This window comes from Notamacropus eugenii, chromosome 1 (genome assembly GCF_028372415.1).
Source record: "Notamacropus eugenii isolate mMacEug1 chromosome 1, mMacEug1.pri_v2, whole genome shotgun sequence".
Lineage (NCBI taxonomy): Eukaryota > Metazoa > Chordata > Mammalia > Diprotodontia > Macropodidae > Notamacropus > Notamacropus eugenii.
This window is the reverse complement of record NC_092872.1, coordinates 355,709,202-355,729,205: the sequence shown is the minus strand read 5'-3', so window position 1 is coordinate 355,729,205 and position 20,004 is coordinate 355,709,202. Positions and strand designations below refer to the sequence as shown.

Sequence of the window (20,004 nt, the reverse complement as noted above, 5' to 3'; positions counted from 1 at the left end):
TTAGGCACAAGAACTGTGGGACAGAGCTCCCTGTGCCATAGATTCAGAGATCTACCTGAAAAGCCAGGAAAAGGGTTATTATCATGAGTAAAAAGCAAAGTAGAAAAGAAAAGACCATACAATCTTTCTATGGGGACAAGAACCAAAACACAAATACTAAAGAGGTCAGCATTGAGACTGTACTCTCATCTGAAACTTCAGAAGGGAATATGAACTGGTCAGAAGAACAAAGAGCCCTCTTGGAAGAACTCTGGAAGGATTTTAAAACCCAAGTTAGAGAAATAGAAGAAAAACTGATCAATGATTTTTTAAATATGAAAAAAGAATTCACTGAAGAGAACAGCTCCTTAAAAAGGAAAATTGGACAAATGGAAAAGGAAATACAAAACCTAACTTTAAAAGGAACAATTGGACAGATGGAAAAGGAGTTGCAACAGTTAACTGAAGAAAACAATTTGATAAAAAAATAGAATCAGGCAGGTAGAAGCTAATGAATCTATGAGACATCAACAATCAGTCAAACAGAATCTAAAGAATGAAAAGATAGAAGAAAATGTAAAATATCTAATTGGAAAAATAACTGACCTGGAAAATAGGTCCAGGAGAGAAAATCTAAGGATTATTGGGCTACTAGAAAGCCATGATGACAAAAAGAGCCTGGACAATATCATCCAAGAAATCATCAAGGAAAATTGCCCAAAAGTCTTAGGTCCAGAGGGCAAAATAATCATTGAAAGAATGTACCATTCACCTCCTGAAAGGAACCCCAAAGTAAAATCATCAAGGAATATAATTGCCAAATTTCAGAACTATCAAGTGAAGGAGAAAACCCTACAGGTAGTCAGAAAGAAACCATTCAAATATCAAGGAGCTCAGTCAGGGTCACACAGGACCTTGCAGCTTCTACATTAAAAGATCGAAGGAATAGGAATATGATATTCCGTAAGGCAAAGGATCTGGGGCTACAACCAAGAATTAATTACCCAGCACAGCTGAGCATAATATTTCAGGCAAGGAGATGGATATTCAGTGAAATAAGGGATTTCCAGACCTCCCTGATGAAAGGCCAGAAGTCAACAGAAAATTTGATCTTCAAATGCAGGTCTCAAGAGAGACATGGAAAGGTAAACGGGAAAAAAAACTTGTTACACAATATGGGCAAACTGTTTGCATCCCTATAAGGGAAGATGATACTTGTTAATCTTGAGAATTGTGTATTTATTATGAAATGTAAAAGGGATATACATAGATAGAGGGAGTGGGTATAAATTAGATGTTGTGGTGATAACAAATGTGATTTAAGGGCGTGAAGGGATTGTAATGGGAGATGTGAAAAGGAGGAGGTGGAAAAAGAATTCCATCACAGGAAGAAGCACAGAAATATATTACAGTAGAGGGAAAGAGGGGAGGGAGATGAGCATTGTTTGAGAGGTACTCTCATCTGATTGGATTCAAGGAGGGTACAACAAACTCAGTTAAGTATAGAAATACAACTAGCTCTATAGGCAATAGGAGGGGAAGGGGGAAAGAAAAGAGAGGGAGACTAAAAGGGAAGGAAGAAGTAGTAAGGGAAAAGGGGATTAAAAGGGAGGGGGGCTGAAAGAGGGGAGGGAAGACTGAGGGAGGGTCAAAAATTAAAACTCTTGGGGAGAGGAGGGGAGAAGGGAGAACTAAAAGCATAAACATGGGGAAAGGGAATGGAGGGAAAGACACAAATAGTAATCATAACTGTGAATGTGAATGGAATGAACTCTCCCATAAAACAGAGATGGATAGCAGAATGGATTGAAAACCATAATCCAACAATATGTTGTTTACAAGAAACACATTTGAAAAGGAGAGATACACATAGAGTAAAGGTAAAAGGTTGGATAAGAATTTGTGGTGCTTCAGCTGATGTAAAAAAAAAACAGGGGTAGCAATCCTAATCTCAGACAAAACAAAAACAGAAATAGATCTAATCAAAAGAGATAAGGAAGGAAACTATATCCTGCTAAAAGGCACCATAGACAACAAAGCAATTTCATTACTAAACATATATGCTCCAAGTGCTATAGCATCCAGATTCTTAGAGAAGAAGTTAAGGGAGTTGCAGGAAGAAATAGAGAAATCTTCTGTATTTCTGTATATTACTAACAAAGCCCAACAGCAAGAGATAGAAAGAAAAATACTATTTAAAGCTACAGTAGACACTATAAAATATTTGGGAGTCTACCTGCCAAAACAAACCCAGGGACTATATGAACACAACTACAAAACACTTTTCACACAAATAAGGTCAGATCTAAGTAAGTGGAAAAATATCAGTTGCTCATGGGTGGGCCTAGTCAATGTAATAAAAATGACAATTCTACCTAAATTAATTTACCATTGCCATACCAATCAAACTATCAGATAAATTATTTTGTAGAGCTAGAAAAAATAATATCAAAATTCATCTGGAAGAACAAAAGGTCCAGAATATCATGGGAACTAATGAAAAGAAATGGTAAGGAAGGTGGCCTAGCTCTACCAGATCTCAAATTGTATTATAAAGCAGCAGTTATCAAAACCACTTGGTACTGGCTAAGAGACAGAAAGGGAGACCAGTGGAAAGGTTAGGTACTCAAGACAAGTAGTCAATGAATATAGCAATCTACTGTTTGATAAACCCATAGACCCTAGCTTCTGGGATAAGAACTCACTGTTTAACAAAAAATTCTGGGAAAACTGCATAACAGTATGGTAGAAACTAGGCATAGACCGATGCCTGACAGTGTACACAAGAATAAAGTCCAGATGGGTACTTAATACCAATACTGATACTATAAACAAATTGGTGGAGCAAGGAATAGTGTATTTATCATATTTATGGAGAAGGGAAGAATTTTCGACTACTCAAGAGATAGAAAACATTATGAAGTACAAAATGGATAATTTTGATTACATTAAATTGAAAAGTCTTTGCATAAACAAACCCAATGTAATCAAGATCAGGAGGAAATCAGAAAACTGGGAAAGAATTTTTTGCAGCTAGTGCTATGATAAAGGCCTCATTTCTAAAATATGTAGAGAACTGAGTCAAATGTACAAGAATACAAGTCATTCCCCAATTGATAAATGGTCAAAGGATGTGAACAGGAAGTTTTCAGAGGAAGAAATCAAACTATCTCTAGTTATATGAAAAAATGCTCTAAATCACTGTTGATTAGAGAGATGCAAATCAAAACAACTCTGAGATATCACATCACATCTATCAGATTGGCTAACATGAAAAAACAGAATGATGATAAATGTTGAAGAAGATATGGGAGAGTTGGAATACTAATTCATTGTTGGTGGAGCTGTGAGCTGTGTACAAAAATATTTATAGCAGCACTCTTTGTGGTTGCCAAAAACTAGAAATCAAGGGGATGTCCATCTGGCTGAATGAATTGTGGTATATGAATGTAATGAAATGTTATTATGCTGTAAGAAATGATGAACAGGAAGACTTCAGAGAGGCCTGGAAAGACTTATATGAACTGATGCTGAGCAAAAGGAGTGAAACCAGGAGAACTTTATATACAGCAGCAACTACAGTGTGTGAGGATTTTTTCTGGTAAACTTAGAACTTCATTGCAAAGCAAGGACTTAAAATATTCCCAATGATCTCTTAAGGCAAAATGCCTTGCACATCCAGAGAAAAGAACTATGGAATTCTATTGCAGAATGTAGCAGATCATTTTTTTTTTGTATTATGTTTTGGTTTGTTTTATGATTTCTCCCATTCATTTTAATTCTTCTATGCAACATGACTAAGGTGAAAATGTATTTAATAGTAATGTATGTGTAGAACCTATATAAAATTATATACTGACTTGGGGAGGGGGGAAGGAGGAGGAGGGAGGGAGAAAAAATCTAAGTTATATGCAAGTGATTGTAGAACCCTGAAAACAAATAAAAAAAAAAAGAAAACTGAAGAAAAAAGAAGAAAAAAATAAAAATGATAGAAATGTAAACTAATACTTAAACTCTATTATATTTCCCTAAAGGTATTTCCTTAAGTTTTTTCCACTCAGAACACTCCTCTTGCCCATAAACACCAGATACATATCAGTGAATCTCATTTTTACCTTTTCTTCCATTGTGGCCACTCATTTTTTTTTCTTAAATTTTCTATAGAAGGCCTAAACAATGTGCTACAGACCTTCCATTTCTTTAAATATACAGTATGTACCGTTGTATCATTCTTTCTTGGTACATAACTATCCTGCATTGTTTTCTAGTCATAAAGGTCTTGGCTATGTCTCTTATACAATTTGTCTTGTTCCATTTATTAGGTTATATCCATAGGTGTGGATTAGTTCCTCTTGTAGTTTTTCAGTTCACTGGGAATTGGACACATATCAAACATTAATAGAACCGACAATTAAATTAATATTTGAAGATAAACTAAGTACTACTTAGCATCCTCTGTTCCTTTTTTCTGCCATTTTGCTACCATTAGTGCCTCTGAGGAAGAAAGAAAAGAGGTAAAGAAGGAAGAGAAGAAAAAAGGAAGGGAGAAAGGAAAGAAGGAAGGAAAGAGAGGAAGGCAGGAAGAATTGACAAGTACTTACTACCTGCCAGGAACTGTACAAACTGTTTTATAGATATTATTTCATTTGATCAAACCTAGCAAGATGGATTCTATTATTACCTCCATCTTATAGATAAAGAAATTAAGGCAGGTAGAGGTCAAATGACTTAGCTAGTCACACAGCTATTAAGTGTCTAAGGCTGGATTTGAACTCAGGTCTTCCTGACTCAAGATCTCACACTTTATTCACTGTACCTCTTAGTTGCCTTTGTGGAACAAAGCCATAAATTATTTTGAATTCTAGTTCCATCTTCCACAGGACCTTGTTCATATCAAGTACTTAATAAATGTTTGTTGAATTAATAGACTCTAGAGTTGGCAGTGATTTCCCTGTCACTGGGAATTTTCAAGGTGAAGCTGGATAATTAATAATTAATAAACAAAATATATAAATAAAAATAAAAATAATTTCTATATCACTGTATCGGAACAGAAAATCCCCCAACAATTCCATCCATTGCCTAACCTTATGGCTATACACCTTGCCTTGAATAGAAAACACAGTCTGTTGTAAGATCTACACTTAAAACCTTCTCAGTTTGGTGGAACCAGACAGAGCTTACACTCCACTGGCAAACCTGAACTTGAGGGAAAAGCTAAGAACGTGTTACAGTAGTATTATGCCATAGAGTATCTTGCCTGGAATCCTGGTTTCATGGACACTGTGGTAAATAATGTGAAATAATTAAGTCTGAAAAGATAGGAACAAAATCATGGAGGACATTAAATGCCATTTCAAACTTCTGGGTTTGTTGGAGATTGCCACCTATACCTGAAACTTAGGGCAAACAAAACAGAACAAACCCAAGGTTTATTTCTTGGTGCCACAGGGTAAAAGTAGAGAAAGTATCACTTCTTCCTGGTTCAGTTCATGGTTCCCACACTGTAGGTGAACTGTTACTTTTCACTGTCTAGACATAGCAGGAAAGAGAGAATGTCCCAGTCTGATAATTTTTAAAATGTTAAATTCTTCTTTTTATTTTGTAAAATGTTAAAATTTTAGTGGAATATATCCAACCAAGAGTTGACAAGAGAAATGAAGTGTCCCTGATTGATATCCAAGTGAAGTTACTGTTTTAGATTCCATGTTTTTGTAAGAAAGAGGTCATACCTTATGTATTTTGTGGCATATAATGTTTTGATATTTGTTGTAATCATTTAGTTTTGAAAGACAGACAGGTCCTATAGAGAAGGTCTATTTCCTCTTACACATTCTCTGCAATTCCAATTATTAGGATTTAATAAGCCTTAATATATGTGTTTCGGGTTGCCTGTTTAGGTACTGTTGATGTGGTTAATTGCGAGGATATGATGTGATAGAGCCTCTATTTCCACAGTAAATTTATATTTATATCTGAAAATTAAACAGTGTATGTCTCTTGTGCTTTAAAAATAGATAAAATATAAAAGTTTTGGGGGCATAAAAGAATTTTTAAAGAAATATTAATATCTAAGAACAAATTCATAGAATAACGAAATCTTGGATTTGGAGAGAACTTCAGAAGGCATTGACCCAAAACCTATAACATACCTGAGAAGTGATTATCCAGTTTCACCTTGAAGTGAAGTAGCAGGAAAATCCTTGAGGAGTCTATTAATTTAACAAATATTTATTAATGAGCTATGAGCAAGGTCCTGTGTAAGACAGAATTAGAATTCAAAATAATCTCATTTAATTGATTTCAACCAAATAGAGTTATTTGGACAATTCTAATTTTTTGGAAGCTTTTAGCTGAATTCTTCCTTACAATAAGCCAAAGTATTTTTTCTTATAGATTGATTCTACTTATTCTTTCTTGTTTTTCCCCATGTAACCAAAGCAGAATAAAAGTATAATTCTTCACCCACAAGACAGCCCTCCAGAAATTTGAAGTCAGTCGTCATCTTCATATGTCTTTTTTTGGGGGGATTAAGCATCTTTACTTCCTTCCTTGTGTGGTAAGGTTGTTTTTTTGTTTGTTTGTTTGTTTTCTTGGTTTTTGTTTTGTTTTTGTTTTTTTGCTCACTATCATCATCATCCCTTGGATTTATTATAGTTTACTGGTTTCTCTTCTAAAACGTAGCATCCATACATAGTTAAAAGATGTGTAGTGACCAGACCAGAGTATATATGGATGATCACTTTCCTCATTCTGTGCGCTATATTTTTAATAATGAAGCATAACATTAAATTACCTTTTTGATTGCTAGAACCCATAATTTACTTTCACATAAACAGCCACATTTCTCCTGTCTTCTGCTTATGAAATTTTAATTATAATAACAACTAGCATTTATTTAGCATATTATCTCATTTGATCCTCTTAACAATATTGTGCCGTTGGTGCTATTATGATCTCCATTCTTGACTCCAAGTCCAACACTCTATTTACCATGCCACTAATTCGATCTTGTTCACCATCAGTATGACTTATTGAAATAACTTTGGAGTTCAATTTTGTCATCCACACTATTTATACATGTTGTTGTTGTTCAATTATTCAGTCATGTCCAACTCTTTGTTAACCTGTATGATTTTTTGGTTTGTTATCTTTTGGCAAAGATATTGGAATGGCTTACCATTTCCTTCTCTAGTGGATTAAGGCAAACAGAGGCTTTGATTTATCAAGGGTCACACAGCTAGTGAGTGTCTGAGGCATGATTTGAACTCAGGTCTTCCTAATTCTGGGCCCACAACTCTATCCACTGAGCCACTTAGCTACCTCTACCTTATACATAGTAGGAACTTAATAACTTTTTAAAAATTACATTGAATTATATTTCTTTTTTAAATTGTAAAGCATTTCTTTCTTTTCTACATCCTCAATGACAAATTATAAAGAAAACTCTTGTAACAAATATGACAGTCAAGCAAAACAAATTCCTACATCAATCATAAATATTCATTGAATGCTGCGTTTTAATCCCTAGCTTCTTCTCACCTAGAATTTAACATAGAATCATTGCCTTCATTCAAGTAACTGATAAATATGTGGAGCAGAAGTGGATGAAAAACAGAGCCCTGAAAGCACTCTAGGATGACATCCAGTAAGATACTGGATACATTCATTACATTTTGGGCCTCCTTAGTCATCCAGTTCTTAAACTACCCAACAGGGCTATCTATTATCTGGTCCGTATGTCTCCATTGCATTTGCAAAAAGAAAAATCATGAAGGATTTTGTTAAATAGTTTTTTATGAAGTCCATGTATTTTATGAATTTCACAAATATACGGACATATATTTATAGGCAAGTTCCTATTTTACTAACCTAGTCAAAATAGAAAATGAGGTTGATGTGATATGCTTAATGAAATATATATATATATCTTAAAGGATGTTCTTTTGTATTTTAAAGGATGAATCAGGCTCTTTTTAATGTTTACAAAATATTTAATAATCTATTTAAGAAATTTATCTGGAATTTTTGAAGTCATTTCAGTTAACTTACTGCCTATTATTTTGAAATATTCACTTTCTTTTTCTTTTTGAAATTGAAACATCATTTTCCCACCTTCAACTACTTTGGGGCATCTCTAGTCTCCACTGGATTTTAAAACTGCTAGTAGCTATTCTGCAGTCATATTTGCAAGTTTTTTGCGGGGTACCATCTTATCCTGTTTGCTTGGGCCAGATGACCTGAATTCATTAAGGGCAACTAGGTAGTTTGCTTACCTTGAATTTCAGGTCTCAATTAAGTACTTTAGCTTTATATTTTTCAGTTAGATCACTTGTTTCAGTTGAGGGGGAAAAAGAAGAAAATGAGTGAAGTTATTCTGTCATTGTTATCTTCCCACACATTGTCAAGCGGGGACCTACCCCTTCGTCTTCGTTTTGACCCTTATGTAGCTTCAATGATTTCTTTTTATTGTCTCTAGCATTTATCACAAGCAGTAGATCATGCTGGACTTCAGTGTTTCTGACACTATAGACACACATATATACATGTGTACACATATATATTTGAGTATATATATACACATATATATATTATTATTAAGAAGTTAACAGTCATCAACAAACTTGAACATTTCAGTATATAAGAGGAACAAAAAAGAGGAATGTATAAGAAATCATGAACTTCTGTTACATATTTTGTTCTTTTAAAGTATATATTAAATTTAACACAGTGGTAAAATAATTGCTCTATTTGCATCCCCTTCTGAAATTTTTTTCTTTTTGAATATTATAAATATTTTATTATACTCTTGTATTTCTTTTTTTTTCATTTCTCTCACTGTCCTTTAATTCACCCTCCTCCCTGCCCCTGCCATGAAGCCCACCCTTGTATCAACCAATCAGTAAACCAGCAAGCATTTATTAAGTACTTAATCTGTGCCAGGCATTATGTTGAGCATTGAGAATACAAAGACAAAAGTAAAATATTCTCTGTTCTCAAGGAATCCATATTCTAATGAAATATATACACACACACACACACACACACACACACACACACACACACACACACACACACACACACACACACAGAGTCTCTACAGAATTCTGACAAGGTCAACACATTGGCCATGTCTGAAAATACCTTATTCTCTGTCTCTTGCCCACTTCCTCTCTAGCCAAGAGGTGGGTGCTACAATCCCTTGTTATGAGTCACAGCATTGATTCTGTAGTCTTTTAAAGTTATTTTCCTTTATATTACTGAGTCCTTCAAGTAAATTCTTCTCTTGGTTCTACTCACTTTATTCTGCATTATTTCACATAAATCTTCCAAGGTTTCTTGGAATCCAATGTGTTACCCTACCTGACAGTATTATTATCATTTGAACAGTAACATCATAGATGGTTAAGACTCCATTAAGCTATTAATGCTTAAAACGGCACAGTAACTTGCATTTAGTTATATTCATACACCACAGTTTCTTCATCCATTCCTCAGTTGGTAAGTACCCACTTTTTTTAAAGTCCTTTGCTATAACACATTTATATTGCAGTTATTTACTTTATCTAATGCTGCTTTACCCCGATGTCTTTGGTCTCTTGGAGTATATGCCCAGTGGCAGTACTGCAAGATGAAATCAATCAAAATAATTTATTAAGTACCTGTTATGCTATATGTACTGTGCTAGGTGCTGGGAACCAAAGACAAATGCAAAAACAAATTATTCCTTCAAAGAGTTTATAGACTACCTGAGTGGGAAAATATGTATATATGTAGGTATGTACAAAGTAAATACAAGGTGATTTTGTGGGGAAATCATTCACACTGGGGTAGAAATGGAGATAAGGAAAGCCCACATACAACAAGTGGCACTTGGGTTGAACCTTGAAGGAAACTGGGGATTTTAAGAGATGAAGGGGGGTGTTCCAAATATAGGGGGCATTTAGTGTAAAAGGCAAGATTTTATTACTCTTTCATATTCTTCCTCAGTCACCTGCCCTTTCTTTCATCTCTTGTATGTTCTTTTAAAACCTGAGTTGGTTGAGGAATAATATACCTACTTGACCAAAGTAGTAGGTTTGATTTCTCATCAGAATTTATAATAATTATGTTGCCAAAATCTTGTTCTTAAGTGCCTCCCCCGTCTTCCTTTAGTTGGCTTGCCCTTTGAAACATTAGAGGTCATACCAATATTACCTATTAATTCTTGAAACTCTATGGAAGATGTAATTATTAACTATGTTGGAGGTTAGAATAGATAATTTGTAGGATCCCATTTAACTCTAAAATTCTGTAATTCTGTGAATCTCTGGAATCAGTTAGCCCAAACCTACAGGAAGGAAGATGGGAATAAGCAAATGCTTATATGCCAGACACTGTGCTAAGAGCTTTACAAATATTGTTTCATTTAATCCTCTCAACAACATTGGGAAGTAGGGGATGTTATCTGCAGTTGAGGAAACTGAGGCAAACAGAGGTTAAGTGACTTACCCAGAGTTATACAGCTAATACGTGTTTGAGACTACATTTGAATTCATGGTTTACTGATTTCAGGTCCAGAGCTCTATCCATTGAGTCACCTACCCACCCACCTATTGGGGAAAAAATGTTAACATTAAGGAGTAGTTGAAAGTACAATAGAGTTGAAGTCAAAGGACCTGGCTCCATACTATAGATGGATGAGCCATTTCACCTCTCTGGGCCTTATTTTCCTAAACTGTAAAATAACAAGATTAGGCTAGATTGCCTCTAATTTTAATACTGTATCCTCTGATAATCCTTTACATCTTGTAATATTTTATATTTTCCAAGGTCCTTTCACACATATTATCTCATTTGATGCTTAAGAATATTCAGCAATATCACAATAACTCATATGTTTCACATTGTGGCTTAAAACATACTTTATGTCCATTTTCTTATTTGATCATTTTCACATCTATGTGAACCAGGAAATAAGGAGGACTAACTATCCCTATTTTATGGATGAGAATACCGATATTCAGAGAAATTAAATACCTTGTACTAAAAGTCTAATAATAGTACAATTAGAATTCTAGTTAATTAGTATTCTATTAATTAGAATTCTAATGATAGAATAAGTAGTAATAGAATAAAAGCATATCCAGCCTTTCTGACTCCTATTTCAGTGTTCATTTTCAGTATTATGAATGGGAAATAATGGCAGTGATAGAAGCAGATGTGAATATGAAGCAGCTGGAACAAAAATTTGAAGTTCTATATTCTTTAATCTCTTCATGCAACAAGAGCTAAAGTGATTTATGTCATGATTTTAGAATAAATATATTTTGTATAAATTTCTTCTGTTTTCATGTCATAGAACTGTGATTTCATTGGTGGTTACTGCCTATATCAATACAATTTAAAGCTTCCCTATTCAATGTGTTAAATATTCATTAAATAGTGATTATTTAATGAGTTTGTGTTGCCAGAAAGCTCCAACAAATTCATTATCAAGTTCCCAATTTCCCAGTGATGAACCTCTCCAAACCTCATCTAGTCTTTGGACAATAGAGCTACAAGCTAAGCCTTTACTCATAGCCTTTGTAGCTTGGAGGGACCTGGTAAAGGATTTGTTCTGCTGGCATAATATTAGAGTTCCCTGGACCATCCACAATATATACTGAGCAAAGGAGGAAGATTTAGAAAAAGAAATACTTTTTGGTCTAATTTGGGGACATTTTGTCATATTTTGCTATATCATTTGATTTAGATGACAGTGCTTCTGCTGCAAGTAGCATGGAAGTAACTGATCGAATTGCTTCTCTGGAGCAGCGGGTCCAGATGCAAGAAGATGATATCCAGCTGCTCAAGTCGGCTTTGGCTGATGTAGTCCGACGCTTGAATATTACTGAAGAGCAACAGGCCATGTTGAACAGAAAAGGACCTACCAAAGGTAAATGTTTCAGGCAAATGCATTGTAACATAATTGGTTTGTATAGATTTTTGCTGTTGTTTGAATAGACTGTGCTTTTAAATTGGCAAGTTTTTAAAATGTCAAGTGCTATACACACACACACACACACACACACACACACACACACACACACACACACACCTTTTTAAAAGTCCCCAATGACCATGCAAAGTACGTTATGATTTTGTTTAGGTTTACAGTGAATTCTAGCTATTATATATACCCTTCATGGTGATAAGTGTATCATAAACAGGTCTGTCTTGTCCTCTTAAAATGTGAGCTCAAACTTTACCACCTCCAATAAATCTTTATGATTAATGCCTATCAACTCTGGGGATGATAATAATAAACATATTTCAAGTTTCACAAAAGCACTTACCTTAAAATAATCCTGTGAAGTTGTTTATGTAAGAATTACAAACTCCACTTCATAGATAGGGAAACTGAGACTTAGAGAGGCAGCTTGCCCATAGTCACATATCCTAGAGCCAGGACTCAAAACAAAATGATCTGACTCTGAATTCACTTCCTTTTTCGTTATACCATAATCATTCCCTTACTATGGTATATCCATTGAGCACTTTATGTACTCATTTTGTATTGTAACTGCTTGTCTATCTCATGTTGCTCTGCAACTGTTCTTAGGTTATTACATTTGTATGTAATTTGTTTCCTTGTCTAGTTTGTAAACTATACAGTTATTTTCTAGGGTTTAGGTTTTTTGTTTGTTTGTTTTTTTAGTTTTTGAACCCTTACCAGCTTTTCCTTCCTTCCCACCACATATTCCTAATAGGGTATTTTTCAATTCTGCAAGTTTCCAATAATTTATAATAACTATTTTCCACCTTTGAGTCTCCTAGAATATAATACATAAGAAATACCATTTTGTGCTTAAATAATTTCTATTATACTCTTGTTGAAAAATTTGAAAATAAGATTTTATAAGAGGTCTGTCCTTTTATTACCATAAGATTCACTTTTCATTTTATGCATTGCAAGCATTTTGCCAGAAACATTGCTCAAATTACTGTCCCCAGAGGGGGAAAAGTGAATATTAGCTTACAGATAATTTATGGCTAAGAACTTTTAAAATTCAAACAAGTAAGTATGAATATGTTTAATAAATTATTCCACAGAATATGTGTGTATATATAACATATATTTTTTTGGAGTGTGGTTGAAGTTTCATTAAAATGATTGACTTGGTTTTTACACGTCTGTAGAAGTTAGCAGTAAATTAATTCTTCCTTTCAAGATAATTATTAGATATAAAAGGCAGATTTCTAAAATTTGAACAATTCTTTTAAATTTTTTAATTTGCCCTTCCAAATTATACAATAACGTACAATCTGGTCTACTTTAAATGCTCTGGTTGCTACTCAACACTTCAGGAACAACATATAATAATCGTTGTTTTGCATACCACATATGCACTTGGATTCAAATGCTCATATGCCTTTGGTCAACAGCTTTTCTTTTAAATTAATCTAAGAATTAGCATAAAATATTAGTTCTAGGAGGTGTATTTGAGGAAATTACCCAGATATTTCTTTGATCAAGTTTTTTTGATCAAGCTCTTTTGAGCAAGTTATATGAGTAAGTTCTCATTTAAAAAAGAATACTGTGCAAAATTTTTAAAATTATTTTAACATGAATAAGTTCAATGTACTTCAGTGCAGCTTTGCATAAATGGAAGTGAATTAGGCAAAATGCAAAATATACTAGGAAATAGTATATTGACAATACTATAAAAAATATAGTGAGTTATAGTGATGTCTCTGTGGCTTCCAAAAGTAGAATGAACTATCTTAAAAAGTAGTCAGTTCCCCTTCACTGGAGGCATTTAATCAGAGACTAGATGATAGGTTGTTAGGAATGTCATAGAGAGAATTCATGTTTCAGGTAAAGATTGTTCTTTAGATGTTCTTTAGAAAAGATGAGGATTGATTAGTGGAATGACTCATAATCTTGGTTAACTAAACTAAAGGTAATTTCTGGAGTCCTTTCCAACTTTAAGATTTTATCATTCTCTAAGTGGAGGATGAATGTTCTTACTTAACTGCTTATATGTTAGTACAAATTAGGAAGAAAGAGAAGGTTCTTACTTAGCAAAAAAAACCTTTTTCTTGCTTTTTTTCCTGATCGAATACAGACAAGTTCATGTGAACAGGGCTTTGCAATTCTGGGAAGCTGACAGCTACAATTTAGCTGCCTGACCTATCAAATGAAAGAGAGGCCCCTTTTCCTCCTACTCAAGAGGAGCCTAAAAGGACTCATTATCACTTTTTTATTGTTTTATGATATTTAGGCTGTTCTTTTGTGATATGAATTTAAAATAATACATGTAGGTTTTTTGAAGTTTTCAGGCTCTTACCTGAAGTCCATAGTAGCCAAAGGGATCTGAAATGGAGATTATATAATATACTGGCAAAAGCATTTGATATAGAGTCAGATGACCTAGATTCAAAGTCCAGTTCTTCTCCATACTGTCTGTGTGACTGTGGGTAAATCACATAACCTCTCTTGAGCCTTAGTTTCCTTTTCTGTAGAATGAAAGGTGACTTCTAAGGGTCCTGCCATTTTAAAATTTATTTTCCTACAATCTTTAAGTTTCCTTCTAGTTCTAAGTCCTGTGATACTCAATCCTTAGAATAATATGGATTCTTTGTACATATGCATTATTAACTTTAGCTGTATAAACAGTATGGGCTTTGATATTATAAGTATGGACTTTATAACTCAAACAGGAAGGAAAATATTACAGCATTCCTCACATCACAGTGTATCTGGTTTTGGGTTTATTATCTCAGAAGAGTTTTTTTTTTTAGTTTTCTTGCTTTACATAAGTTCATTTAAGTTGAGTATGGCTTCTTTCCTTTTAACTTATACTTCCATTTACAAATTTTCTGTTACTGGTAATATTAATAGCCCTATTAATTCATAGATCAGAATATGACTAAAAAAGCATCTGCTGGAGAGGCTGATAAACATGTCAATCCTGCTATCTCAGGTAAGACATCAAAACAACACAATTTGGAAAACGAAACTAACAGCTACTGACAATTGCATAATATAATTGATCTAGTAGCTATTACATTAACATATAACACTGTGAAGTTCTCTCACTACTTGCAATATTTCAATAATATATTTTAAAAGAATTATTAAAGTCAATCTAGATAATAAACAATTTAATTAATAGGCAAATAAATTAATAAACAAATAAATAGATGCTTTAGTCAACTCAGTCACAACTACAGTTTAACAGATTGCATTCAGCAATAATTTAATTCCTGCTATTTGCCAGGTAATGAAATCAGTCCTTGCTCTTTCTTATATTCTATTGTGTGAATATAAGGGACAGCTTCCTAATGATTGCAGGTGTCCAGGAGTGGGATGAATTGTCTTGATTAATAGTGAGTTTTCCACTTTATGAGGTCTTCATGTGTTTACAATTTTGTGTGGGGGATTATTGCCTAGGTGCAGGTGTGACCAGATGACCTCTAAGGTCCCTTCCAGCTCTGACTCAATCACTTGAAAGGGAAGTCCCTTTTATTCTAGAGTAGATTTGACTCTCTGACTAGTCTGGAGTATAATATGATGCCTTTAGCATTAGACTTTTTATGACATACTAAAAAGTCCACAAGGCTGTTACCAGAATTTGTTATTAGGTAGGTACAATATGTGAGTCAGAAAGCAAGATTCAGGTCTCAAGCTATTTGTTATAAGTGATACTTAATGTTTAATTTATTTTTTGAAGAGGAAAAGATGAGGATTGGTTAGTGGAATGACTCATAATCCTGGTTAACTAAACTAAAGGTTTTATGACAAAATTCAGTGAGTGACTTTTCTTCATTATTGCCTTCCTCTTTCCCCTTAAACTAAATCTTTTGAATAAAAAATAACTTTCCCTTTTTCTTTGGTTGTCTTTATATGAAATGCTAGATTTTTTATCAGTTTTTTAATCATTAGTTGCTCTCTCCCTTTAAGTAATAGGAATTCTATAGGGGACAGTTTAAGTTCTAGACCTATTATTTCATTGATCTAAAGAATTTCTCAAACTTTCTCTAGATGAATGCATGTCATCATCTTCTCTGCAATTTACAGTCTTAGAAAGTTGCCTAGAGTACTGAGAGATCAAATGCTCAGAGCTATATAGCCAGTATGCTTCTAAGGCAGGTCTTGAGCCCAGGTTTTTCTGGCTTTAAGAACTCTTCTATCCACTATACCATGCTGGTTCTACAGAAGACCTATATTGAAATATAAAATATTGTTGATAACAGCTAATAATCATTTTAATAGATCTAGCCAATAGATTTTTTAAAAAACTTAGAATTCTTATATAGCTTTTTAATGCAATTTTTAAATGTCAAATTTCAGAAATCTAGAATGAATTAACATGTTTATGTTGACATTAAAAATTAGTTTTATATACTGATTATGGGTGAACGTTTTATTGTACTTTAAATTACCATTTGTCAACCTGGTCTTCATCCATTTCGATTTCATCATTTTACCTTGGGCAGAGTATCAGTGTATGATACTGTGATTAGTAAAATGTAGAAGAGATGAATTTTTGTGAAGGGGGCTAGAATTAGGTCCTTTATGTTTAGTTTGACTTTATCAAAGGTGTCACATGAGACTGTCATGACCTGACCTGCTCCTGTATCCTCATCATTCATGCAACTTAAACAGAAAACATTTTAGCATCAAATTTCTGGGTCAAAACACTATTACAGAATGCCACAACCCAGAAAGATTTTCTAAAATGTCCACTTGTTCTGGTCCACTACAAATATTTCTACACGGCCCAAAATGCTTAATGTTTTTTTCAGATGAGGTTGACCATAAATTCATCTCCAAAAATCACAAAAACAGAATATTGGCATTAGGAAAAATGCTTCATTATATCAAGGATCTGTGGTTTCATTCCTGTGGGTACTTCCCTAACTGATCAAAAGTCTTCAGTGACTTTAGTAGATACAGGAATTCCATCAATGTTCCAGCTACCTCTGAATCTTAGCTGTAACAATCTATTCTCAGGAATCTATTCACAGGTCTTTGACTTATGTTCAGAAAAGGAGAGAGAAAAACAGATGTTGATCCAGAATTGAAGGGCCTAGAACTCCTCTTTTGGATTTATCATGGGCTTCTATGAATCACTATTGTAGCTTATCTTAGGGCAGGATGGAGAAATTACTCTTTCCACCCTCTCATTGCTTCCTGCATATACTTTGCTGCATTCTTATCTGGAAGCCTAAAGAAGGGAAAGCATGGGAAACTACATCTCAGCTCAGTTTTACATATCATGAAGGAGGGATAGCTCTTCTAACCATAGTCCATTTTCCCTGACTCTCAGTTGCCAAACATTGCCAGTCACAGAGAGCCAATCAGATAAGCTCTCTGTATCTTCTTACCAATGTGCCAGAGTACATGTATACCTTCATTAAAGATGACCTTTTAGCCAAAGATCTATAGTCAATAATATTCTCAAGTTGCTTAAAGTACTCATCAAATCAATCAGGGGTTCCCGTAATCCCTCTTACATTAGGATGTGTTGACAAGTTAGGGCACATTCAGAAAAATGGTACCAAAATCATGCTATTTGAAGATCAGTTAATGATAATAATAATTATTATAAAATAATAGTAGTAGTAATAATGATTATAACAATAGCACATGAACCTGTGTTTTTACTTCTGCAGGCAATTCTGAAGTGAGAATTTGTTGGTGCTTTGTTTGCACCTGAAGTCTTATGTAGTTACCTAGAGTACTGAGAAAAGTATTGACTTGCCCAGAATCGCATAACCCACCATGTGTATGTTAGACATGGGACAAGAACTCAGATTTTCCTGGCTTAAAGTCTAGCTCTCTGTCTACTATGCCCTTTGTTGTTCAGTCATTTCAGTTATGTCTGTCTCTTTGTGAACCCATTTAGGGTTTTCTTGGCAAAGATAGTAGAGTGGTTTTCCATTTCCTTCTCCAGTTCATTTTACAGATGAGACACTGAGGCAGACAGATTTCAGTGACTTGCCCAGAGTCACACAGCTAGTAAGAGCCCTAGGGCCAGATTTCAACTCAGGACTTTCTAATTCTAGGTCTGGCACTCTATCCATTGCACCACCTAGCTGCCCCTATGCATGCCCTACTATGCCATGCTACCTTTCAATACTATGTTACTAATGGATAACTTTTATATAGTACTTTAAGGCTTGCAGAGTTCTATACATATATAATCCTGTTTAATCCTCATAATTACTGTGAGGAAGGTGTTATTATTTTCATTCATCTGCAGATGAAGAAACAGAATCTGAGAAATCACTTGGCTTGTCCAGGGTGCATAACTAGTAAGTGTCAGACACTTAGGCTAGTTTCTAATCCAGGTCTTCCTCACTTCAAATCCAAGCTCTCCTTCACTTGAAGGAACTAAGAATATTTAACATAGAGAAGGGAATACTTAGGAGTGATTTCTAAATACTTAAAGAGAACTCATGTTGAAGAGAAAGAGATTAGGTTTATTGTACATGTCTCCAGTGGACAGAGCTAAGATCAAAGGGTAGAAGTTAGAGAGAATAAGGGAAAGTTTCCTAACAATTTGAGCTTCTAAATGGTTTAAGCTGTCTAGTAAAGTAGGAAATTCTCTGTGACTGAAGGTTTTCAAGAACCACTTTTCAGACATCTTGAACTAGGTGTCCACTAGACATCTTAAACTCATTATGTCCAAAGTGGAACTCATTATCTTTCCCCAATTCCTACCCTCCCTGTTGCTGTAGAGGGCAACAGCATTTTCCCGGTTGCTTAGGTTTGCAGCCTAGGAGTCATCCTGGATTCCTCAATATCTCTCAATAACATCTCCTTTCTTACTCTGCCATTGCCACTGCTTCAGTGTAGGCCCTCATCACCTTATACCTGGATTATTGCAATAGCCTGCTGGTGGGTCTACCTGCCTCAAGTCTCTCCACACTCCAATCCATTCTCCATTCAGACACTACAGTTCTGACCAAGTCACACATACCCCCACTACTCTACTCAATAAACTCTACTCCGTAAACTCAATAAACTTCCTCTTGCCTCTAGGAGCAAATACAAAATACTCTGACATTCAAAACCCTTTACAACTTTAGCTCATTCTCATGTTTCCAGTCTTCTTACAGTCTTACTCCCTGATATGTACTCTTCAATCTAGTGACACCAGTCTCCTGGATGTTACACAAATAAGAGACTCCATCTCACTGCTTAGGACAGTCTCTTTGACTGTCTCTCATGCCTAGAATGTTCTTCCTGCTACACTCTGACTACTTACCTCCTTGTCTTTCATTTCCAACTAAAATCCCATCTTCTATAGGAAGCCTTCCCCAATATCTCTTAATTCTAGTGCCTTACATCTGCTAATCATCTCCTGTTTATCTTATCTATCACTTGCTTTGTACACATTTTCATGCTGTTTCCCTCAATGGACAATTATCTTTTTGCAGAAAGGGACTGTTTTTTTGCCTTTTTTTGTATTCCCATCACTCAGCATAGTGCCTGGCACCTAGTAGGGACTTAATAAATGTTTATTGATTGCTTGAAGAGGCTAAATGACCTCTTATAGAAAATAATGGATTAATTGATTAAAGTTTAGCTTATATGGTTTCCAACATTAAGAATTTATCAGTCTGCTTTGAATCTTGATGATTTTTGCTGCCTTATGACTTTCATACAGATGAAATGAATAAAAAACATTAAGTACTTATTATATGCCAAGTATTCTCCCAGGTCTGTGTTTATTGATACAAGTCCAAAGATAGCCCCTGGCATTATGGAGCTTATGTTCTGATGGGAGAAATAACATACGTAGAGGAGTAATATCAAGGGAACGATACTTTTTTCAAGAAGTTGTAGGTATAGAGAGTGAGGTCACAGAGAAGTAGATTGACAACAACCTTTCTACTTCATGGTTTGATCGTGATCAACCTTTGATCATGGTTCATTGTTCCTGACTTGGAGAACAGGTGGGGAATTCCTTTTTATATATGTGGGCAATTGGGGAAAGGGAGAAGATGGTGTGAAGAAAAGGGTATTCTCATAGTAATAAAGAGACTGTG

At 34.6% G+C, this 20,004-nt stretch overlaps 1 protein-coding gene across 12 annotated transcripts in view; it reads left to right on the top strand.

Moving 5' to 3' along the window:
* Positions 1-20,004, top strand: part of EML1 (EMAP like 1) — a 303,648-nt gene that overhangs the window by 150,584 nt on the left and 133,060 nt on the right. For 7 of the 12 annotated variants that reach the window (XM_072630249.1, XM_072630253.1, XM_072630250.1 and 4 more), the window contains exons 2-3: positions 11,714-11,896; positions 14,862-14,927. In XM_072630249.1, coding sequence (XP_072486350.1) covers positions 11,714-11,896; positions 14,862-14,927 — 249 coding nt within the window. The remainder of the gene's footprint in view (positions 1-11,713; positions 11,897-14,861; positions 14,928-20,004) is intronic. The other 5 variants (XM_072630256.1, XM_072630258.1, XM_072630257.1 and 2 more) reach the window with 1 other exon arrangement.